The sequence below is a fragment of the Elephantulus edwardii genome, unplaced genomic scaffold (assembly GCF_000299155.1).
Source record: "Elephantulus edwardii isolate Elephantulus edwardi_28Jun2011 unplaced genomic scaffold, EleEdw1.0 scaffold00051, whole genome shotgun sequence".
Taxonomy (NCBI): domain Eukaryota; kingdom Metazoa; phylum Chordata; class Mammalia; order Macroscelidea; family Macroscelididae; genus Elephantulus; species Elephantulus edwardii.
The window spans coordinates 157,925-184,164 of record NW_006399801.1 but is presented as its reverse complement, the minus strand read 5'-3'; the positions used below and the strand labels follow the sequence as shown (position 1 = coordinate 184,164).

General features: G+C 42.1%; 1 protein-coding gene across 1 annotated transcript in view; it reads left to right on the top strand.

Moving 5' to 3' along the window:
• The window catches only part of FAM3B (family with sequence similarity 3, member B), a 121,724-nt gene extending 101,518 nt beyond the window's left edge, over positions 1–20,206 (top strand). Inside the window, exons 7-8 of the mRNA XM_006886767.1 lie at positions 4,078–4,210; positions 20,117–20,206. Of these exons, the coding sequence (XP_006886829.1) occupies positions 4,078–4,210; positions 20,117–20,206 (223 nt within the window). The remainder of the gene's footprint in view (positions 1–4,077; positions 4,211–20,116) is intronic.
• The last annotated feature ends 6,034 nt before the right edge of the window (positions 20,207–26,240 follow it).

Here is a 26,240-nt window from a genome sequence, read left to right as displayed (position 1 = left end):
AAAGTAAATTGAAGAACATCTTATATAGAAGCAAAAGGATAAATTCTCACTCTTTCATGTAAATACATATACACACCTTAGCAGGTACAAGCACATATTCACAGTGTATGCAGTGGTTTCACTAGGGAGAAGCAGGTTATGTTCTGTGTTTCTCCAAATATGTTCTATTAAGACAGTGTGCACGTCTTTACTGCGTAAATTGACCTAAAGTACCTGTTTGCATTATGGATTTCCCAGATAGGCTTACAGACTTCAGCATTTCCCATACTTATTCAATTTCAGATTGCTTTTTCATCTTTGCTTTAGAACATCTTTGCCATATCTAATAAATCCGTGGAACACACTTTGAAAAAAAATCTCATTTAACTAATTTTAGGAAAAAAATATTTTTGTTTCTTTTCCTCTTTCATACCTTCCTTTGCTCACTCTACGTTAGTAGTAGTATAATTTAAGTTCTCAAAGGGCAAGGAAAGGCTACTTTTTTTTAATTTCCTTATGGTTCCAAAAATATTCCCAATCCAAATAAAATTCACCAATAGACATTGGTGGCAGAGTAATAAGAATCTTTGCCACAATCCCAAAGGTAAGCAGTTCGAATCCACCAGCCTCTCTGTGGGAGAAGGATAGACAGTCTCCTCCTGTGCAATTAACTGCCTGTGAAAATCCACTGGGGGTCAGCTGGGGGTCAGTTCTGACTCAACAGTACACAGAAGCAACAATAGACATCAAGGGAGCTCTGGTGATCTAATGGGTAAGCTGTTGCACTGCCAACTCAAAGACAGGCAGTTCGAATCCTCCAGCTGCTCCATGGGAGAAAGATGTGTAGTCTCCTCCTGTGTTGTTTACTGCCTCTGAAAACTCCTGGAGGGTCAACTATGAGTCAGTTCCTACTTGATGACAGTGAGGAGGAGGAAGAGTTGCCTTTTGGGTGGGCTGGCTTTTCTGAATACGAAAGGGATCATTCTGATGTTTGCTTTGGTCTCTCAATGACTTCTCTGTCAAACTTGTTTTATCAACAAACAAGGGTAAGATTTTATAGGCTGAGTGTTAGGATGGGACTGAACTCCACAACATAGAAGCTTTTCAGAATTGAGACTTAAAATTGTGTGCCAAAAATTTAGATTTCGAAGGGCCTTGGATCTTGTCATCTAGTTATCTAGAAATGTGGCGTACTATTGGGGGAATAGAAGAGGCCGTGGTGGTGTGATAGGTGAAGTGTTGGGCTGCTAACCAGAGGTCTGCAGTCTGAACCTACCAGCCGCTCCTGGGGAGAAGGGTGGAGCAGTGTGTAAGATGTGGGGCCTTGGAAATCTGATGGAGGCTTGCCATTAGTTGGAAACTACTCAGTCTGAGTAAGTGGGGTGTTTTGTTTTTGTTTTTTGTGCTTTTTGTTTTTGTTTTTTGTCAGGGGAAAAGAATTTCTCTCAAACCTCCTGCTAACCCAGAAAACTTCTCCACAAAAGTAGAAGAGGAAAAAACAATTTTACCCTTGAATTGGCATTAAACCAAAATACGATATGCATTAGAGGCAGTCTGCTGAAGAGATTACAAAGAGAGAAGGAAAGCTGACCCTTCATATCACTAAGGAGATAGCGCCCAGGCAGATGCTTTCATGCATGTTCTTAAGAAAACCAAGGACTAAGCCTCAAGTAAGAGGACTTAGCAGCACCATTGTCACACATAAACCAAAGAAACAGTTGTCATCAAATCAGCTTTGGTGCACGGCAACTTCATATGTGTATTTAGAGAACTGGGTTCCATAGGATTTTCAATTTTTGAAAATTAGTTACTAGATTTGAAATTGGGTATTTTCATAGATTATTTTTTTTGCAAGTGGTTGTGTTGTTGTTATGTGCCGTTGAGTCAACTACGACTCATAATGACCCTCTGGACAGCCCTGCCCTATCCTGAGCCAGTCTCACCATTTCAGACACATCTACCCCCACTTACACAGTTACCATGTCACTCCATCTCCTCCAGGGTCTTCCTCTCTTGTGCTCTCCTTACACCCTTCTAAGCATGATGTCCTTCTCAAAGAACTGGTCCCTTCTTGCCAACATGCCCAAAGTGTGTGAGATGGAATTTCAACATCCTTGCCTCCAGGACAGGAATAGCCTGGTTTCACCTTCTTCAGGACACACCTGTTTTCTTGGCAGTCCATGATTTGTTCATTACTGTTCTCCAGGTCCACAACTCAAAGTTACTTCTGCCATCCTTAGTCACTGTCCAGTCTTTGATGTATACCAAAAAATTGCAAAGACCATGGCCTGGATCAGGCATACCTAAGTCTCTAGAATGACATCATTGCTTCTCAGCACTCTGGATAGGTCCCCGAAAAGCAGAATTTCCCTAAAGCAACTCTTCTTTTGATTTTCTGACTGCTTATGCCAGGAGAGTTGATTGTGGATCCAAGAAAGATGAAATTGTTAACAACTTCAATCTTTTCTCCATCTACCATGATGCTGCCAGTTGCCCTGTTGGTGAGAATCTTTGTTTTCTTACTATAGAGCTTCAGTCCATATTAAAGACTGCAGTCCTTGACCTTCTGCATCAAATGCTTCAAGTCCAACTCAGTTTCAGTGAACAAGGTTGATTTTGGCAAGCAAGATTGATTGTTGTCATTTTCTTTTGTGACTCCTTTGGATGGACTTGAACCTCCAGCCTTTCAGTTACCAGTTAAATCCATTGATACATTGACAAATTAAAAAAAGAAATCTGCAGTTTAGTGATTTCTGACACATAGCAATCCTGTCAGGATCTTGTAGATGAACCATGTGTGTTTTACACATATTCATCCTAAATCCACTTGGCAATTGACATAGCTAGCCATGTTTACCAATTCCAAAGGGAAAGTAAATTTACTTATTATCTGTGTCCAAAGGGGAAGTATGTTTCTCCAGTTGTTCTGACAGGAGTAAGTTTGTAACTTGGAAATTATCTATTAAAATATTAATAAATTAATACATGACTTGCTGTTAAATGCCATTGAGTCGACTGTGATTCACAGTGGCTCTCAATCTTGCCTTGTCCTGAGCCATCCTCACAATTTCTGATACAGCTGGCCCCATTACACTATTATTATTAGCTTTAGACATTACCAATTAAGGGGGAGTTTTTCTTGTGTACCATCAAGTCAGAACCTACTCATAGCTTACCCTCCAGCGGAGTTTCAGAGATAATTTAATCTCATGGTAAGAGATTGTCCAAGCTTCTCCTGCAGAGCAGCTGGTGGATATGAACCACGTGCCTTTGGAATTACAGTGCAGCTTCTTATCCCTAGGCCACCAGAGCTCCGCAAAGAGAGGTTAAGGATTGAAATTAAGCTTGTAACCTCCCCATGGAAGACTCCCCATAGGAGACTAACAGAGATCCCATTTTCCTTGATGATTCTATGTCAGAGAAATGGCTTTCAGATCCTTGAGAAAAAGACATTTCTAAATTGCAAAACTGGGTAGTACTGCTCCCTGGGAAATGACGTTAAGGTAAAGCTGACTCAAAAGAGGAAGGAAAAAACTTTTTAAAAGTTTTAAAAAGATTTTTTAAAAGTTGTATATACAATTCAAAAGAGACAGAGAAAAAACTTAAAGGCTTTCTGAAGTAAATGTCTTCAAAGGGGGTAGGTAGGGCAGTTTCCTCCTTTTATAAAAAAACTACCAAACAGATGAGAGAGAGAGAGAACTGTTTAAAAGGTATATTATGTCATGACATGAGTCCTGAACAAAGACTGCCGTGAGTGGACATGGGGGGAGGGATTGTAGAACAATGTAAGAATTTTTCTTTTACTTTTCAAAGAAAAGAGAAGAACAAGTTGGAGGGGAGGGGTGGGCAGGGAGAAAAGTGCAACAATGAATGAATGGAAATCCAAAATCACTGTAAATTTTCATTAAAATTAATAATAATAAAAAACTTAATTCTTTTAATTTTCCTTTCTTCTGTTGCGCCCTCCATCCTTCTGAAGTGCACATGAGAGAAGAGCTTGTTTAGAGATTTCTGTGCAGGAGTGAGCCTGTGTGTAGGACATGAGCTTCTTTTGCCCTGGGTCCTCCACACGCTCATGCACTTCCTCTCTGCTCCCAGGCTGAAGGAAGACGCCAAAACTGCCATTGAAGCACTTGGAAGTAAAGAGATTAGGAAGATGAGATTTCGATCAAGCTGGGTATTTCTTGCAGCAAAAGGCTTTGAACTTCCTGCCAATATTCAGAGAGAAAAGGTGAGTTGTCTTGAAATCTCCCTTCTCACACGTGGTCTGTACAGTGATTGTTATGGTTACAAGGGGTCCTTGGTGAGCCCAGGCTCCCTTCCTGCAGACATGTCAGTGGGAGTGAGCCAGAACAGTGCCTGGTCCTGTGTCTTGTCCCTGATTGTTTTCAGGATGGAGTGTTATAATCTTTAGGGTTTTCACTAGCTGACTTTTAGGAACTGTATTGGCAGGCCAGTGGTTCCAGACCATCTTAGTCTGGAAGCTCTGCTGAAGGCTGTTTAGCATCATAGCAACATACAAGCCTCCACTGACAGATGAACACCTTCATGCATGAGAAGCATTGACTGGGAATCAAACTGCGATCTCGCTCAGAGAAGGTAAAACTTCTACCCCTGAACCACCAATGCTGCTACCTCTTTATTCTTAAATTGACAAATGGAATCTACACTGTTGTTGTTATGTGCCATCAAGCAGCCCTATATACAACAACTCTGAACCCTACTCTATCCTGTGCCAACCTTATTGTCTCTGATATACCTATTCCCATTATCTCAGTCACTGAGTCAATCCATCTCACAGAGGGTCTTCCTCTCTTGCACTGTCCCTCCAACCTTCCAAGTATGACATCTCCTATTATGTGATTTATAGCCTCTGAAAATCTGCAGAAGGGTCAGCTCTGAGTCAGTTCATACTCCACAGCACCTAACAACAAACAGCACACCATATATCTGAATTCTACTCTGTACACAGCCAACTCAATAAACTGGTAAAATCAAGTGAAAATGTATGCCTTCCATCTGTTGATACACTATTATATGTAAAGGAGGCCATCATAAACTTTTTTAGTTAGGTCAATGTTAGAAAGACACTTAACAGAAGTTTCAGATATCTCAAATCTCTTTAAAATTACAAGCTGCTGAAGGACATTAAGCTCATTGAAATATCTTAGTCACAAAAGGACAAATACAGTATAACACCACTGTTATGAAATGGAACTGTCATGAGGGACTTGGGGGAGAATGGGAAAAGAGTGGCTAGATAATGAACACTGCATTGGAACAGATGAGGGGAAGAACTGTCTGAAAGGAATATATAATTAGGTATTATATGTATGACAACAGTCTAGGACAAAAGGTGTATTGCAAAGTGGACTGGGGAGGCTAGAGGGAGGAAAATGTGCAACAATGAATAAATAATAAAAGCAATAAAGTAGAAGTTCTGAATTCATCATCGATAATGATTTTCTAACACTGCTGTGACACAGTCCATCTCAAGTCCTCCTGTGCATGGATATCGATTTAACCTCTCTGCACCTCCGTTTTCAGAATACTGGTAGGTGGCGTAGCACATCGAGGGGGCACTGCTAACAAAAGGCTGCACTTCTCTGGTGGTTCAACTTCACCAGTGGTTCTGTGAGAGAAAGACAAGTGGTTTCCTCCATGTGGTTTATGGCCTTTGAAAACCACTTGCAGGGTTAACTGTGAGTCAGAATTGATTCAACAGCAGTGACTTTAAGTTTGAGGGTTTTGGGGTTTGTTTTTTCCTTTTTTTTCTGATTCAGTTAGTTTTTCATATGTTTTTAAAATTATGTTTCATCCATTTACATTTGGTTTTTTTATAAGCATACATATACATTGTGTTTTCTAGAATTCCTGGTGACCTCTATGCCTTTTATTACTCCATCTCAAGTCCCCATTGTATCTTCCTTATTCCTTCACACACACCTCCCCACCTGCCCACTAATCTTAGCGATCCCATTGATTTCCCTTCACTTCTTCTGCCTCTTTCCCCCCTTCCTCTTCCTCTTCCCTTTCTGGTCAGTTATACCTGTCATATTACTGTTTGCTAATTGCAATAGCTGTATTGCTCTTATTGAATTTCCACCTGGGGTGTAGCCCCAGGGTGGTACAGACAGTTAAGCACTTGGCTCCTAACCAAAAGTTTGGCAGTTTGAGTCCAGGCAGAGATACCTCAGAAGAAAGGCCTGGTGATTTATGTCTGATAAATCAGCCATTGAATAGCCTGTGGAGCCAGATAACCTGTTCTGCTCTGTATGCACTGGCTTGGCATGAGTTGAAATCAGTGGAAGGTCAACTGGTGGTTCTAATTGCACAAGGGTTAGCCAAGGTGACCCAGGCCAAAGGGTGCATACCAAGGAAGCATTATTAATGTCGGTCTTCATTGTTGTAGTTGTACTCTAAGCTCTTGCATGACTGGTTGCATAATCCTTCCCTTTATGCTTTTGTTTATCAAAGAAAAACAAAGAACAAGACAATCTAGTTTTAATTTATTAATTACTGTGGTTCCTGTGAAAATTCCCACCACGAGTTGGCAAAATGAGTCCTAGTCATGAGCTGACACCTCGGGAGACAGCCATGCAGCCTCCTCTGGGTGGAGCTGCTGTCCAGGAAACGACGCTGCTCAGCAGTCCAGGGAACTGGCCGCACCACAGGAGCAGGTGAGAACCGGACACGCAAGAGTCAGAAGAAGAGATGGCACATTTGGATTACAGGGAGGGTGAAGAATATCAAATACACCGCACACTGCCAGACACACAAACAAATCAGCCTCAGAAGAAATGCAACCAGAATGCTCTTGAGAAGGAAGCATGGTAAGACATCATCTTGTTTACTTTAGATACAGCCTCAGAGAAAACCACTCACTACAAAAGGATATCATGTTTGGTAAAATGGAAGGTCAGCGAAAACAATGGACACCCTTCAAGAAACGGACCAGCATGGTGGCTGTAGCACTGGGCTCTGATATACTGACAATGGTGATGGTGGCGCAGGACCAGGCTACACTTTATTCGGTTGGGCACAGGTCTGCCATGTGTCAAAACTGACTTGACAGCAACCTTGAAAAGACAAAGTTCTTCTTTCCCGTTAACTGCATGTGTGAAGACAGGTTGCCTCTGATTTCAGGCTCACACATTAGGCCCCAGTCCCAACTCCTCTTGCTGTCTGGTTTGGGTTTTGGAAAGAAGAGAACAGTAGCAGCTGTGCATCTTTTACATATTTATATACAAACAGACAGACACTACCCTGGATGTGCTCACTAAGTTGTGCCAAGAAATCTGGAGGACAGCCAGCTAGCCAACTGACTGGAAGAGACCAATATTTGTTCCCATTCCAAAGAAAGGTGAAAAGTGAGGAAATTGTCAAACAATATCATTAATATCACATGCAAACAAGAGTCTGCTAAAAATTATCCAAAAACTACTAGAGCAACACGTCATCCGAGAACTTCCAGATGTGCAGGCTGGATTTAGAAGAGGTCATGGTACTAGGGACATTGTAGCTAATGTTAGATGGATCTTGGCTGAAAACAAAGAATACCAGAAGAATGTCTATTTGTGCTTCATTGATACTATGCCAAGGCATTTGACTTTGTGGATCATAGATAGCAAGCTATGGCTGACTCTGAGAAGATTAGGAATCCCAGAACATTTGATCGTGCTAATGTGAAACCTATACTTGGACCAAGAGGCAGTCATTAGAATAGAGCAGGGAGACACTTCATGGTTCAAAATCAAGAAGGAGGTCCACCAGGGGTGTGTTCTGTCTCCATACCTTTTCAACCTGTATGCAGAATAGATCATCCGGGATGCTGGGCTGTACAAGGAGGAATGTGGCATTAGGATTGGTGGAAGATTCATCCACAACCTGCGTTATGCGGATGTTACAACCTTGCTTGCTGAAACTGAGGAGGACCTGAAGCCCTAGCTGCAGAAGGTCAAGGGCTGCAGCCTCCTATATGGATTGAAGCTCAGCATCAAGAAAACAAAGATTCTCACCACTGGGCCAATTGGCAGCATCAGCGTGGGATGGTGAAGAGATTGAGATAGTTAACAGTTTTAGTTTGCTTGGCTCCACAGTCAACACTCTTGGTACCAGCATCCAGGAAATCAAGAGACGAATTGCATTGGGAAAGTCAGCTGTGAGGGCTCTTGTACGTAGGGTTGCTATGGGTCACAAGTGATTCAATGGCATATAACAACAACAGCATATATAAATATATTCTAATACATATATTCTGTATTGTTGTTGTTGATGATGATGGCCTTCATGTTCAGCATGACTTATATCAACCTCATGAACAAAAGACCTGAAACCCCTCTACAGCCATCAACATATACTGGTTTATTTATAAAGTTTATATACATTGTTTATTGTACCACATCTTTCCCATTGCCTTTCCCACTCTTCCCTTCATTCATCAAATGGTATGACCCTATGATTAATGCCCCCCCATCGTCACCCCTCTGCTTCCCTTTCTCCCCCTCTTGAATCCTCATACTGGTTCTACAATAATGGTCTTATACACTATTTGTCTCTATGGGACTGAGTTCACTCAGCATCCGTGCATCATTTTGTTGGTGAGTGCTCCACGTGGAAGAGAAAGGAGCTATATCAGTTACAACATCTGTACAAGCCAAATGGCCTTGGAGACTCTGGCTAGCTCCTGACAGGATCCTGAGACTTTGCCAGTACACTCTATCTTAGAATCCAGAGGCTCAGAAATTAAGATTTTAGCCTACTTGGAAGACCCTGCTTCCCATCTGAAAAGCCCCTCTTGTACTTTCTCTGTTCTTCTACACCAGGATGCCAGCACTGCAGCCAGTGTTGGGAACACTTGTCAAGGCCCTCCTTCTTGACCTGTCTTTATTAAGGATTAGGTCTGGACACCTTAGTGTATACTCAGGACCACATGGGTGTGCCCCAACAGATGGGGAATGTTCTGTACTCTGCTCAGTGGAACTTCCTGACTGGGAGGCAGGTGGCTGGGACTCCAGAGTTAGCTTTGTCAGTTCACCTCTCTGGGCTTCAGAATCCTGAATAAGTAAGATATTCAGGCCCAGCAGCTGTGACATTGACTCCTTCAGCATGGCACCCCGCATGCTGACTCTGCTCAGGTAACACGGGCTTCTTCCTCATCCGCATCAGCCCTGGTGTGTTCAGATTACCTCTTAACTGGCCTCAGGCCAGTTGGTTGATCTCGCTAAGCCTCAGAACCATAACTGTGGAACAGAAATAAAGTGCTCTGAGAACTAGTGGGAGAAGCACGTGGAGTATTGAGTAACATGCCGGGCAGAGTCCTGTGAGTCCGAGTAGCTGTGTTTTCCCAGAACTTTTCCAGAGTACACCCTCAGCACAGACCCCTTCTCTCTGATTAGCAAACACTGTCCTTCTTAACATGGCTTCCTTTTAAAAAGTCTCGTGTCTGGGTTCTAGCAGGTCAGATGACTCAGAATCCCAGAAAGCCGGGTCAGGACAAGTACTTGGAATGCACAAGGAGAGGAGGATGCCAGGCATGGATTGCAGGAGGCCCCAGTTGTGTATTCTCATCGAAACTTCCATCTGCAGCCAGTATTCACTGTACCATGTTCACTACAGTCAAAAAGTGGAAGCCATCTAGATGTCCTTCAGCAAAGGAGGGGCAACTCAAAATGTGGCCTGTCCATACAACAGACTCCTGCTGTGCCATAAAGAGCAATAAGTCGTGATACAACAGCAGGGATGGACCTAGAACTGAGTGAAATAAGCCAGACGCCAAAGGACAACTCTTGTATGATGTCACATGTATGAAAAATCTACAATGTGCAAGTACATGAAGATCAAAGTTCATTTGCAATTTGCAGAGGCAGGTGGGAGGACCTAATGCTTAGGGACACTAAGATCCTGTTAAGCGTGCTAGTTAAAATGTGATGAACATAATTAAGGCCTCCCTGTGAAGTGCACATGTGAAATCTGTTTGGTTACAAATATTTATGATGTGTACATGCAAATTCCCCCTGAAAGCACCTTCTAACATCTCTGCATTCCCACCCACCTGGTGCCCTGCCTTCCCTCACTAACCTGGTGGATCTCCCTCTCCTCTCCTCCTCGATAAGACAGGATCTACTGTTGTTATCCTTAACAATATTATTTCTCATTGACTTTGTGATAGCATCTAAACTGTATCAGAAAATCTAGAGCAAGACCCTTAAATCCCTAATCTTTGTATTACCCATAGGCAACATAGTGTCCGTCCACCACCGTTTTGGTTTTTATTTTATTTTATTTTATTTTAATTGTAATTTTAGCAAAAGTTTACAGAAAAGTTGGATTTTTATTCCTGCATTGTTGCACATGTTCCTCCGTCCCCTTTCTCTCCCCAGCCTCAGTTCACTTTCTTTTCTTTCTCTTTTAAATACGCATTGTTGCACAACTTCCTTCTTCCCCTCCCCAGTCCACTTTTAGATGTACCTCTTATTCTGGACCGTTTTCTTACATATAACGCCTGATCATATATTGCTTTTAAACAATTCTCTCCCACATTTGTTCGAACATTTTCAACCTTGCCAGTTTCTTGGAAAGTTGTCTCAGGTGCAGTACGTGCTGCCATCTGCTGGTAGCCTGAGGAAAAGAACCTCAGTCCTACCTCCACTCTTTAATCCCTACCAATCCAACCATGTGTCTGTCCTATAGAATTTTATCAAAATCTGTATTACCTTTAAAACTTTTTCCTTGAAGTAAATATGCTCTTCCGTTGATGAAAACTCCTGACTTCACCAAAAATTACAAGGCAGAAAACAATTCACTCATAAAAGGGTTTACTCACATATCCATGTCTCAAGTAAATGGTTTCATTATTAATGTTTAACTAAGACATACAAAACAAACCTCACATGAATTGCAAAAGGGATCATAGCAGTGGACCTTGTCTTCCTGGATGCTGTACAAGAACAGGTTGAGCTTAAAGAATGGATGTGGTTTTGAAACAGTGGTTCTAAAATGGACTTCAGTAAAGCATCTGTCTTGCCTTCATGTATTAATTGAACCTTAGTGTGACTGCAAGTGTTGAGTGAGTGAGAAGCCACATGAAACTGGTTTTTTGCAGGTGGAGGTCAATCCAGGCATGCCTCGTTTTATTGTACTTTTCTTTTTGTGCTTCTTGAATATTAATTAAGTTTTTATCAAATTAAAGGTTGGTGACACCCCTTTACCAGCAAGTCTGTCAGTGTCATTTCACAAGAATATTTGGTCACTTCATGTCTCTGACACATTTTGGTAACATCACAGTATTTTAGATTTTTTTTTTTCATAATGCTTTTGCACATTTAATAGAATACCAGGTTCACTGCTTTCAAGTCAATTCCATGGTGACCTTCCTTCGGGTTTCTGAGGCTCTAAATCTTTCCAGAGAAGAATGTCCATCTTCCCCTGACAGAGCAGCTGGTGTATTCACACCACCGACATTTTGATAAGTAGCCCAACATATAGTGCACTATGCCACCAGCGTTCCATTAATAGACCACAGTCACATAAACATAGCTTTTATGTGCACTGTTGTTGTTAGGTGCCATAGCATCGAGCACAACTCATAGTGGCCCATGAACCACAGATCTGAACTCTGTTCTATCCTGTGCCATCCTCACACTTCCTGACACACACAAGAGCCCACTGCAGCAGTCCTGTGTCAGTCCACCTGGTGTAGGGTCTTCCTTTCCTTCACTAGCCCTCCACCCTTCCCAGCATCATGTCCTTTCCCAAGGAATAGCCGCTCCTAGCAACATGTTCAAAGCATGTGAGACAAGGCCTCATCATTCTTGCCTCCAAAGAACAGTCAGCTGCACCCGCTCCAAGACATATCCATTCATTCTTTTGGTCATCCATGGGACAGTGCTTTTCTCCAACACCACAGCTCAAAGGCATCAATTCTTTTATGTCATCTTTATTCATTGTCCAGCTCTCGGATGCATAGCTAGTAATCAGAAAGCCTGAATCAGACACACCTTAGTCCTCAAATTGATATCACTACTCTTCAGTGATTTGGGAAGGTCCCTAACTGCAGATTTTTCCAGTGCAGTGTATCTCCTTATTTCTCAACTGCTCATAACGAAGGGTGTTAATTGTGGATCCAAGCGAGATGAAGCTGTTGACAGTTTCAGTCTCCTCCCCTGTCAGTCCAGTGATAAGAATCTTTGTTTTCCTGACATTGAGATGCAATTCACACTGAAGGCTGCATTCCTTGATCTGCAACAAGTGCTTCAAGCCCTCCTCACTTTCAGCAAGCAAGGTCGTGTCATCTGCATAACACAGGTTGTTGATGAACCCCCCCTTCAGACTTGATGCCACACTCCTCCTGAAAGAGTCCAGCTTCTTGGATAATTTGCTCAGCATACAGATTGAATAGGTATGGAGAGAGAAAACAACTCTGACACACTCGTTTCCCAGTTCCAAACCATGCAGTGCTCCCTGCTCCGTTCCCACAATAGCCTCCTGATCCAGGTATAGGTTCCTCATGAGCACAATCAAGTGCTCTGGGATTCCCATTCTTCTCAATGTCAGCCACAACTTGTCATGACCCACACAGTCAAATGCCTTTCATAATCAATAGAGCACATATAGACACTCTTCTGGTATTCCTTTCATCCAGTCAGGATCCATCTGACATCAGTAGTGGTATCCCTGGTGCCACAGCATGCACTGGGAAACCAAGAATATTAGTGTGGCTCACTTTATAGTGATACTTCCAAGGTATGTCTGTGCTTCTCCAATTTCCAGCCTCTCCATTGACTCTGGCACAGCCATTCCTTTCCTCAAAGTACTTTCTTTCTTTTTTTTTTTACTGAGTTTGATAAGTCACTGAAACCTACAGAAATCTTTCAAACTGTAGGTTTATTAGGGTGAAGGCTACAACTCAGCAGCCCAGGAAATGAACAAGCAGAAATAACAGGATACAAGCCGAGGCTGACTAAGAAATAACAAGAGAAGACATGCAAGTGAGGTTTAAAAAAGTACCTAGAGCAGAGCCTGAAGATCTTCTTCCAGGAATCACTGTCTCAGGAAACATCTTTGAGTACAGAATGAGGAATCAGTGAGGAGATAAGTCTTTGAAGTGGGGGGAAACCCTGGATTTAGATCTACCCTCACCACCACTCATAGAGGAACCTGAAGATCATTGCTTTGTATCTCTGAGGCTGGTGTGCTTGGCTGTGAACTGGAGGTGCTCTAGCTGCCCTTCTCAGTAGGTGTGTGTCATGACCCTACCTGGCAGGAGATGCCACCATAAAAGTCACTGTCAGCACGCTCTTCATCTTATCCCTGGTGATCCACATCCCAGATCCTTGTCTCCAGCCTGGTTCACTGGAGAAGCCCACGTTGTGGGCACAATTCCTGCCTCATCTATTTTCCAGTGTTTCATTTGCTCAACTTTTCTTCAAATTCATGTAGTCTTTGCTCTTCTCCACATGACACAGACCTTGTCCATGTCAGGAGCTATAAAAATAATTATTGAATATTATTTTTTTATCATTCATATACATCATGATTCATGCATGTACATTGTATATCATACAGCCTTTCATTTACATTAGATTTTGTTCATTTATATTAAGGGAATTTTCCTCTTAACTTCATCTTCCGAATAACTACTTTTGTCAAAGTATATAAATCAGCTACTTCATGCTTTATGCCCTAATATCCCCCTTCCAGATGGTCAATTTCAGACTTACCCATCCCTATCGAACCAGTACTCCAAGGTAATAAACATGTCCCTTTTGCTGAAGGATCCTCTCTTTAACTTGGAAAATATTATTTTTCTTATGCATTTTGTTTCTTGCATGTACATTGTGCTTCACTCACTGTTTCATACAATCTTTTATTTACGTTGTATTTTCTAAAACGAATCACCATGGATTTATGCCTCCTGTTACCCAGTCTGTTCAGGTCCAGATTGGATCTCTCCAGTTCCTTCACCTCACCCTTCTCCCCCACCCGTCTGTTCACTAAACTCGTCTATCCTAGTGATCCTCAGCCCATTTTCCATCCCCTTAGGCCCCCACCTCTTCTCTTTTGAGACTTTCATACACATCTTACTAGTTATCCTCTTTATGCATGCACCCCTGTATCCACAGTGAATACAAAAGGCTCCACGAAGATCCAGCTCAACACTGCCTCTTTTAGCAAACCTTACTTGTCTTAATTGTGTCTGGACTGTAATCTTTTAAGGGCAGGGACCATGTGTTTTCCAGTTTTGTCTTAGACACCCCGTAAAGATTCACAAATGAGGCAATAATCACAAATGTACTTGTCAGAAGGGATATATGATCAAGTGAGATCCCCAGAAACGTAAAGATAGTGTAAAATCTAAAAAAACGTTCATGTGATAGACCTCATGGATAGACAAAAGGACAAAAACTATGTGATCATCTCAATAGACATAGAAAAAAACATTTTAAAAAATTCAATACCCATCACTCAATCAGCATTATATTATACTGAAGGTGTTAGACAGAAGAAATAGACAAAAAAGAAAATAAAGAGCATCCAGATTGGAAAAGAAGGAAAACTCTATTAGCTGATAACATGACCTTGTGTATAAGGAATCCAAAAGAATTCACTAAAAATGTTATAAATAGAAAACTTTAACAAGGTTACAGAAACAATATCCTGTTGTATTTCTACATACTTTCAATACACTCCATAAACTAAATTATAAAAACAATCCCAAATTGTTAGCAATAACAATACTTGTTGTTTTTAGGTGCTATCAAGTCAAGTACAACCCATAGTGACCCTATGAATGACAGATCTGAATCCTGTTCTATCCTGCGCCATCCTCACACTTCCTGACACACTGGAGCCCATTGCAGCAGTCACTGCCTCAGTCCACCTGGTCGAGGGGCTTCCTCTCCTTTGCTAGCCCTCCACCTTTACAAGCATTATGTCCCTCTGCATAAAAATACTTAGGAATGATTGTCAAAGGCTCAACTCATTCTCTTCTAGTCAGAACTGACTCATAAACAACCCTTCAGTGACTTTTCAAATCAATTCATTGGCATCAAATCAGAGCCAACTCCTAGCTGCCTCTCAGTGGGTTCTTGGAGGCTGGTAGGTTTAAACTGGCTGCCTTTCAGTTAACAGTGCAGCTCCCTACAGACTGTGCCACTAGAGCATCAACATGAGTTGTCAGAGGCTCTAAATCTTATGGGAGGAAGTTATCCATCTGCCAGTTCGAGTTTACCAGTGACTCTGCCAGAGGGACCCTGTCTTTAAGTTAGTCACACCACCCCCTGTGGACTATGCCACTAGAGGTTCCGTTTTGACAAAAGAAATAGAAAAACTTGTACTATGGAAACAACAAAACACCAGAAACTGCGGTGGGCATTGGTTGTGGATCCAAGTCAGATGACAACTTCAGTCTTTTCTCTATCATGATTCTGCCTATTGATCCAATTGTATTTCTGTTTTCTTGACGTTGGTGTGTAATCCACAGTGAAGACAGTAGTCGCACATAATACATATATGAATAAAACTATACACAAAAGCTAATTAAAAAACAAAAAACAAACCACCCTGTGCAAAGAAATTAAGAAGGCCTAAACAAATGAAATCCCATGTTCATGAGTCAGATTTAATATTATTAAGTTGATCAAGTACTCTAACTCACTGCTGACTTATCGCAACCCTCCATCTCCCAACCAGAGGGGGCTGCCCATCTTTCTCTCACAGATCAGCTGGTGAATTTGACCCACCACAGAAGTACAGCCTTTAGGTAGCAGCAAAACGTGCTATAGACTGCCACCAGAGCTCTGTGTGAAGGTGATCACTCACTGCACTTACTCATTGTCTTCAAGTTATAACTAATACTCATAACAGACCCTCCAGCAGATTTACAGAGGCTGGAGGTGGCTCAGGAGGAGATTTCTTTCTTCCATGGAGCTACCAGTGGATTCAAATTGCCAGAGAAGCCTTTGGGTTAGCAGCACAACTGCCAATGGACTGGATTTCATGTAATCCCTACAAAAAGAATGGTCTTCCTAGCAGAAACTGGCAGACTGATTCCAAAATATGTATGGGAATTCAGATCTAATCAAAATGAAAAAAATCAAAACTTGATGTAGAGAGTGAAGATGCACACTTCCCAATATCAAAACTTTCTACAAAGTAACAATAACCAAGGAGTGTACCGCTTGTGTGAAAAAGATAATGAAATCGAATTAAAGGCTCAGAAATAAACCCGTGAATTTACTGTAAATTTATTTTGATAAAAGTGTTAAAGCCACTCATTCAATGAGGGAATTTAATTGCTGAAGTGATCTTTTCAACAAATGGTATTGGGACAATTGGATAGTTGTATGCAAAAGAAGAAATTGGATCCTACCTCATATACAAAACTTAACTCAAAAGGGATCAAATACTTAAATGTAAAAGCTGTAAATTAGTAAACTCTTAGAAAAATTCCTACTTTGAGTCAAATTTCTGTGGCTTTGTGTAAAAAGAGCAAAGGCTATGAGGGGATGGACATATCTGGCCTTTACCAACTCCACAAAGGGGAACCGTCCCCATTAACAACGCAAAACCAATTCCCACGAGGTCAGACATGTCCTCCATGCTCCAGCACCTCTTTCTACTCATCTCAGCACCAATCTTACAGCTCTACTGGGTCTGAAATTTCTTATCACAGCTCATAGACCACACAGAACTCTTATTAGAGAAGTCAAAAGGCTATAATTCATGTTCACAGCACGATACAATTAGTCAGGACAGCTTCTAGAATGCAGGCACTTCAGCCTTGAGCCTTATGACTTTGAGTCAGTGTTACAAAGCTCTCTTTGTACTGGAAGTAAGTGATGGCTCTTCCTCTCAGACTCCCAACATCCTTAGGCAAAGGCTCTAAGCTCTGGTTCCATGGGGAGCAGACCCAAGGTCAGCTCTGTCTCACATCAGGTTTCTGGTTCTCTGCTTTGGCCATGGCTGCTGCTACTGCTGTAGGTCTAACTGGTACAATAATCCTTGGCCCTGAAGGGCATGCATTGCATGCTTGCTGCTTCTTAGCTGGTAGTGAAATTCTCCAATTCTGCTGCTTAATCTGCTGAATGGTGAAACTAGCCTGTCCCTTTGTGAACTGACTAACACGCACTATTCACATCTTCCCAACCACATGGCAAAGTCAGTGTCTAGGGAAGCCATTTTGAACATAAACTCTTAACACCACACTTTGGATTAAGCAGTTGTTATTGTGTACTGTAGAGTCAGAACCAATCCATAGCTGACTCTCGAGTGGATTTTCAGAGGCAGTTAATTTCACAACCAACAACACAAGATAGATAGACTATTGAGACAGGAAGTAGATTAGTTGTTGTTGTTGTTGTTATGTGCTGTCGAGTCACCTGCGACTCATAGCAACCCTATGTACAGCAGCCCTAAACTCTGCTCTGTCCTGTACCAATCGCACTGTCTCTGACACTCCCATCCCGATTACCGCAGCCACTGAATCAATTCACTTCATAGAGGGCCTTCCCCTCCTGTACTGTCCCTCCACCCTCCCAAGCATGATGTCCCTCTCCAAGGACTGGTCTCTCCTTACAACATGCCCAAAGTATGTCAGATGAAGCCTCAGAATCTTTGCCTCCAAGGAGCAGCCCAGTTTAACCCTCTCCAGGATGAATCTGTTTGTTTTCTTAGCAGTCCATGGTACACTCAATGCTCTTCTCCAGCACCACAGCTCAAAGGCATCAATTGCAAAGACCATGGCCTGTATCAGACACAACTTAGTCTCCAGAGAGACACCATTGCACTTCAGTAGATTAGAGGGTGCCCATTTCAACAAACAGATGCTGCCCTGGACATGCTTACCAGATTGTGCCAAGAAATTTGCAGGACAACCACGTGGCCAACTGACTGGAAGAAATCCTTATTTATTCACATTCCAAAAAGGTGACCCAGCAGAGTGTGAAAATTATCGAACAATATCATTAATATCACATATGAGCCAGATCCTGCTGAAAATTATCCAAAACCGCCTAGAATAGCACATCAGTAGAGAACTACCAAATGTGCAGGCTGAATTTAGAAGAGGCCGTGGTACTAGGGATATCATAGCCAATGTTACATGAGCTCAACGGAAAGCAGAGAATACCAGAGATATGTCTATGTTTCATTGACTATGCAAAGGCGTTTGTGTGGATCACAACAAACTGTGGATAACTCTAGGAGAATGGGAATCTCAGAGCATTTAATTGTGCTTATATAAAACTTATGCTTGGATCAAGAGGCAGTCATCAGAACAGAGCAAGGAAACACTGCATGGTTCAAAAGCAGAAAAAGTGTACTCCAGGGATGCATCCTATATCCATACCTTTTCAATCGGTATGAAAAACAGATCGTTCAGGAGACCAGACGGATGGGGAAGAATGTGGCATCAGGATTGGAGGAAGACTTATCAACAATCTGCATTATGCAGTTGACACAACCTTGCTTGCGGAAACGGAGGAGGACCAGAGAGGCATTTGCTGCAGAGGGTCAAGGACTGCAGCCTTCAATGTGAATTGAAGTTCAACAGCAAGAAAAAAAGATTCTCACCACTGGGCCAATTGGCAACATCATAATAGATGGTGAACAGATTGAGATTAACAACTTTAGTTTGCTGGGCTCCACAGTCAGCACTCTTGATATCAGGAGCCAGGAAATCAAAAGATGAATTGCATTGAGAAAGTCTGCAGTCAGGGACCTCTCCAGAGGACTGAAGAGCAGCGATATCAGTCTGGAGACTAAAGTGTACCTGATCCAGGCCATGGTCTTTCCAGTTACTTTCTGTGCACCGGAGAGCTGGACAATGACTAAGGAAGGATGATAGAAAAAGAATCTATGCCTTTGAATTATGGTGCTGGAAAAGAATACTGAAGATAATAAATAGATCCAGTCTAGAGAAGATGAGACCAGGCTGCTCCTTGGAAGCAAGGAATTTGAATCTCTTTCTGACATACTTTGGTCATGTTGCAAGGCAGGACCAATCCTTGGAGAGGGATGTCATGCTTGGGAGGGTGGAGGGACAGTGCAGGAGAGGAAGACCCTTGATGAGATTGATTGACTCAGTTACTGGGGTAATGGAGTTAGGTGTGTCAGAAACAATGAAATCGGCTCAAGGTAGAGCAGGATTCAGCGCTGTTGTACATAAGGTCACTATGAATTGGAGTTGACTCGGCAGCACATAACAACAGGACTGAGGCAAGGGAGAAGAGGAGAGGGCAAATAATAAGCAAAGTGACTTCAAGATTTCTTGTTGGAGAAGATGAAAGTGTTCTAAAATTGTGCTGATGGTTGTATAGCTCTATTAAAATACTTTAGTATCTAACTATTACCTTGAAATGAGTATATTTTATATATATAAGGTTCTATATCAATAATACCATTATATCATAAAAGAGAATATATAAAACTAACTAGCTTCACAAAATTTAAACTCTATATTATTTTACTTAAGCGTTAGCTTAAGGGGCTCCATTAACTGTGGAAGAATTGAAGATATAGATTATTAACATTTGCCTCAATAAGAACACATGGTTCCTGAGCAAGAGACTCTAGAGCTGTAAGGTAGTAGAGGAAGTCCTCTCTCCTAGAAAGAAAAAACCAAATATTAGAATCGTGCTATTTAGTATGGCAGCCAGCAAGCAAACATTGGCACTCTGGTGGCACAGTGTGCTACATGTACCACTGACAACTCAAAGATCAATGGTTCAAATCCAACAGCTTCTCCATAGGAGAAAATATTCTGTCTCCTTGCAAAGATTTATAGCCTTGGGAAGCTGGCAGAGGTCCCCTTGATTTGGAATTAACTAGAGGGGAGTGGTTTTGCTTTTGTCTTGTTTTTTAGTTAAATATGGCTATTTACATTTAAAGTCATTAAACAGAATTTATAATGCTATACTGTATTGGGCAGTTCATAGTACAGACCATTTCTATCATCATGGATAGTTCTGTGGCACAGCTGTGTTAGGTGCTGTAAGTTCTGTTCAAGTATATATTGGGAGGAAATCGAACACCCAGTATTTGATGAGGCACATGCATTTCTAGGCAGTGAGTTTGTTGATATGATTTTGTTCACAGCTAACACATTAACTGTTTGTCTTTTCCTTCCTTTATGCAGATTAACCACTCTGATAATGAGAAGAACAGATATTCTGGTTGGCCAGCAGAGATTCAAATAGAGGGCTGTATACCACAAGAACCAAGCTAATACTACACTTCCTTAATAAATGTGTTTTATACAAATATCACTTGGAATAGAGAAGAATCTTATCATTTTCATTCCTCCAGTCAATTTTTTATAAAGATTTTGGGCTTATCTCAAATGAACCAATATTTACTAATTAGCTACATCTTGGCACCGTGTTGTGCCAGTGTTTATATACCACAGGAGGAATTGGTGATGCAATGGTAGGATTCTCACCTTCCGCACAGAAGCCCTGGATTCGATTCCCTGCCATTGTACCTCATACACAGCCATCACATACCTGCCTGTCAAAGATTGCACGTTGTGATGCTGAATAGATTTCACAGAAGTTTTCAGACAAGTACAAAGCAAGAGCAAAGACCTGGCAATCTACTCGTAAAAGCCACCCAGTAAACCCTATGGATCAGAATATTCAGATCTACAACCAATCATGGAGACGGCACAAGACCAGACGCGGCTTTGTTCCATGGTGCACGGAATCACCATGATTCAGGGGTCATTCCAACAGGAGCTGACAACAGTTTATATAGTGAAGACGTGCTGTGTTGTGTTCTGAAAAGAATGAACTTGTTAAAGTGAGTGAAGTGATTTAACATGGAAAGGAGAGAGATGGTAGAAGCTACTGCTGCTTGGCCAGGTTGGAGTTGTTCTGTGATCACATGTAGGTTTGGCCACTGTGTGGTGCAGGAAGCTCTGCAGAGGAAGAACCTTGTATGCTTTTATTGGAAACACACCCTGGTTTCCAACAGCCATTGTAGAGGAGAACAAGTGATAGTGGAGAGGGCTCAGCAGGACTTTTTTGATTGACAGCGGTGACCTTAACCTTAACCTTCCCTGCAGATGGAAACTGTTCATCTCGGACATTCCAGAGGCACAATTAGATTCAAAATATTCCATCTCAGCATATTCACTTTTTGGAAGATGCATCTGATTGGGAGCTCAAGCAGTAAGGTCACCAGCAGACAGGACGGCTATCAGGCACATGCCGTTCTAACTGCCTTCCAAAGCCTGGCTGCATAGCAGGTGGTCCTGCCCGAGAAGAGTGCTGAGCCTGTGATGCAGAGTCAGTATTGCCTCCCTGTGGCTGCCGTTACTCCTCTGAACTGTGGGGAGGTGGACTACATGGATGATTTTTAAACATTCTTATCAACAGGACTCTTCAAAACCTTGTAGCATGTGGCACCCTGAATTACAGTACACCTCCAGCAACAAGCAACCGCAGGCACAGTGGTGTAGGACAGGATGCTACTCACAGCACGGGAAACTGGGGTGGCCTGCTGGTGAGGAGTTGCTCTGTCAATGCCAAGGCTCACAGTATGAACTGATCCATGGGCAAAAGGTGGGCAGTCTCCTCTCACGCGATTTACTATCTTAGAAAACCCACTGGAGGGCCAGCTATGAGTTAGTTCCAACTCACTGATGGATAGCAACAATTTACAGTACAGAAAATTTTCACAACTGGGCCAATAGAGAACATTGTGAATAATGGGGGGGGGGCGTAGAAGATAGCAATTGCCAAGGATTACATTCTTCTTGGATCCACAGTTAATATTCAGGGAAGCAACAGTTAAAATAAAATCAAATTATTCCATCAAGAAAACTACAAAAAAACCCACTCTGAAGTATTTAAAAGAAAAAAAAAAAAACAACCACCAACAAACCAAAAAAACCCACCACTTTCAGGAGTAAGGTGCTTCTCTCTCAAACCAGAGCATTTTCAGTATGAAAGCTGGTCAATGAATAAGGAAGACCAAGGACAAATTGGTGCCTTTTTTGTGTATTGTTGGTTGCAAGTGACCAGGAGCCAAGGTCCTCTCTAACAAATTTAGTACCATCTTTATGATTATAGGTATGTCTGAGGTTTAAGTCCACTGTGGTGGCTTTTTTATTTATATTATTGGTTGCATTTCTCTGGAGAACCTAATATACTATGAGAACAGAATAATTCAGACACATTAACAATGACTCTTTCCTAGACACAGAAATGTTAACTAGCCCACCATGGCAAAGCCTTCCATTAGAAGCTAGCATTAGAGTTTAGAATGGAGGGTTGAGTCATAGTCTTGTCCATTGATCTTTAAACCTCTTTCCCAAGACCAAAGGCTCTTTGAAGATTTTCTGAGGGCCAGGAGGTGGAGTGCTCCTGGGCTGGCAGGACTTAATGAGGTGGATGGACATCGTGACTGCACTGATGCACTCAAACATAGCCGTGATTGTGAGGATGGCCTAGGACTAGCATGTCTGCTCTCTGCTACACAAACTTTTTGAGCCTCTGAGCTGGCATCCTTGAAGCAGAGCTTGCTTGGGTTTCATTAGTATGTGGGATTGACACTATTTCCTGGCAGAAGCATTAGGAGGCAGCTACATATCTCTAGCCCCAGTCTTCATTCCATTTGACATGAGATCATGATTCATCAGCCTGGCCCCATGACTCAGAGCTGAGCTACAGCTGACCTGTGTGGCTCAGAAGCATTGTTAGGAGATAACCATTTTACAGTGACCCTGTGTACAACATTCTTGTCAACAGAGCTCCATTTAAAACATAGCAGCACATAGCACTCTGGATTTCAGTACCCCTACTCCATCAGGATTTGAGGGTGACTCATCCATAACCTGCATTGTGCAGATGACACAGTCTTGCTTCCTCAAAGTGAGGAGGACTTGAAGCACTTGTTGCAGAAGATCAAGGAATGCAGCCTTTAGTATATATTGCATCTCAATGTCAAGAAATGATTATTTATGAATATTAATGGTAAGAAAGATTCTTACCGAGGAGACGGAAATTATCAACAGCTTCATCTTGCTTGGATCCACAATTAACACCCTTCATATGAGCAGTCGGGAAATAAGGAGATGCATTGCACTGGGAAAAATCTGCAATTAGGAACCTCTCCAAATTATTGAAGAGTAATGATGTCAGTTTGAGGACTAAGGTGTGTCTGATTCAGGCAATAGTCTTTCTAATCTCTTGCTGTGCATCTGAGAACTGGGCAAAGAATAAGGATGACAGAAGAATAATTGATGCCTTTGAGCTGTGGTGTTGGACAAGAGCATTGAACATCCCATGGATGGTCAGGAGAACAAACACATATGTCTTGGAGAGGGCACAGTCAGAATGCTCTTTGGAGGCAAGAATGATGAGGCTTCACCTATCATACTTTTGAGTATGTTAGTAGGAGGGTCTATTCCTTGGAGAAGGACATGATGCTGGAAAAGGTAGAGGATCGGCAAAGGAGAGGAAGGCCTTCAACCAGGTGGACTGGCACAGGACTGCTGCAACGGGCTGTTGTGTGTCAGGAAGTATGAAAATGGCACAGGATAGAGCAGGGTTCAGATCTTTTGTTCATAGGGCTGCTATGAGTCATACTTGACTCAACATCTTCTAACATAAACATAATGAAACATAACTGCAGCAAGCAGCCCCAGTCCTTTGGTGTACAACCACCTCGACTTTGTGTATATGTTGCTTATGTAAGAAAAACCTCACAACTGAGCCAATAAGCAATATCATAACACAATACCCTGTGTGATGGCTGGTTTTCTATGCCATCCAGGCCAGTTTATGACATACCATTAACAAAATTCCAGACTCTTATGAAGTATTTTAAAAAAGCCAGTTTTTGCTGAGTCAATTCTGATTCCTAGTGACTCTGTGTCTTACAGAATAGAAAGAATTGTGTACCATAGACTTTTCAAGGACTGTTTTTTTAAATATATAGATTGTCAAACCTTTCTTCTAAGACTCCAGCCTTTTGATTAATAGATGAGAACTAACCGTACCTCCAAAGGACTGGCTTACCTTACGTAAAGGAGATTGCCCTCTACATGAAGAATGAGCTTCATCTAGTCAGTTGAAAGTGCAGTCTGCCTCCAAATATAGATAATCAGCATGTTTCCAAATATCTCTTCACTCTTCACATCACGTGACCTATAGATTGAAATCAAGTTTCTCCTTGGAGGCAAGGATATTCATCTCACATATTTTGTTCATCTCACATACTTTGGGCATGTTGCCAGGAAGGACCAGTCATTGGAGAAGGGCATCATGCTCAGAAGATTAGAGAGACAGCATGGGAGAGAAAGACCCCAGGTGAGATGGATTGACATACTAACTGGAGAATGGGTGTAGGTGTGTTGGAAACAGTGAACTTGGCTCAGGATAGGGCAGCGTTCAGAGCTATTGTACATAAGGTCACTATGAGTCATACACAACTCGAAAGCACATAACCACAAACTCCAGTGAACTCTGGTGGCCTAACGGTAAGGAGTTCACTGCCAATTCAAAAGCATACAGTTTGAATCCACCAGCTGCTCTGTGGGAGAAAAATATGCGTCTCCTGTACGATTTATGGTCTCTGAAAACCTGCTAGAAGGCCAGCTATGAGTTGATTCTGACTCGATGGAACCACTAGCAACAAATTGCAAGAGTGTCCAGCCTGTCTCATGAGCCACAAATTTTTAATTTGTCAGACTACAATCTCAGGAACTAAAACCCTTAAAAGTCTCTCTCTCTTCATATGTATGTATTTATAGATATTACATTTGTTGTTGTTGAGTACCATCAAATGCTCTTAACTGAAAAACCTTCAGCAGTTTTTCAGAGGCAATAAACCACATGGAGGAGTACACAAGAGGAAATTGTCCATTTTTGTCCCATGAAGCAGTTGGTGGATTACAAGCGCCTACCTTTGCCTTGGCAGCACAATTCCTTACCACTCAGCCACTAGAGCTCCCTATATTGTGTGTATATCTACAAAGACACACAGATATAGTGTGTATGTGTGTGTGTGGGGGGGGGGTTTAGGTGACAGTACGACTCATAGTGAACAACTGATCTGAACTGCCCTATCACATGCCATTCTAACAATCTCTAACACATTCAAGCCCATTGCCATAGTCTTTATGTCAACCCAGGTCTCTATGAAGACCCTGATTAAGGGTCTTCTATTTTGCTGACCCTCCCACTTTTCTAAGCATGCTGTCCCTCTCCAAGGAGTACCTCTCTTAGCAACACGGCCAAAGTACGTGAGTTGAAGCTTCATCATCTTTGCCTCCAAGAAACACTCTGGCTGCACCTTCACCAAGACATATCTATTTGTTCTTTTGGAATATATATATATATATAGAGAGAGAGAGAGAGGTAGAGGTATAGGATGTATAGTCACACTTTTTTTTTTTAACTTGTGTGCCATCGAATCATATCCGACTGGCACGGGAGAAAATTGCCCCACCTTCTCCAGGGAATTGCAGTGTAGCTTCTTGCCACTAGGCCACCAGAGCTCCCTCACGCAAACATGTTGTTTTTGTTATGTTCTGTTGAGCCACCTGCGACTCATAGCAACCTTATGTACACAGCTCTGAAGCCTGCCCTGTCTTGAGCGAGTCCAACTGACTCCAACACACCTACCCCTATAACCTCCATTACTAAATCAATCCATCTCATCCAGCGTCTTCAACTCCTGCGCTGTCCCCTCCATCCTTCCAAGCATGATGTCCTTCTCCAAGAACTGACTCCTGACCACATGCCCAAAGTATATGAGACGGAGCTTCAAAATCCTAGCCTCCAAGGAGAAACTTGATTTCACTCTCCAAGAAAGATCTGCTTATTCTCTTGGTGATTCATTGTATGTTAAACTCTTCTCCAGCATCATAACTTGATTCTTCTTCTGTCATCCTTAGACATTGTCCAGCTATCTGATGCATACCAAGTAATTGTGGCCTGGATTAGGCGCACCTTACTCTACATTGACATCATTGCTTCTCAGAACTCTGGAGAGGTCCTGGACAGCATATTTTCCCAGTGCAATTCGTCTCTTGATTTCCTGACTGTTGGTTCCAAGAATGATGATTGTGGAGTCAAGAAAGTTGAAATTGTTAACAGCTTCAATCTCTTCTCCAGCTATCATCGTGCTGCCAGTTGGCCCAGTGATGAGAATTCTTGTCTTCTTGATGTTGAGCTTCAATACATATTGAAGGCTGCAGTCCTTGACCTTCTGCAGCAAGTGTTTCATGTCCTCAGTTTCAACAGGCAAGGTTG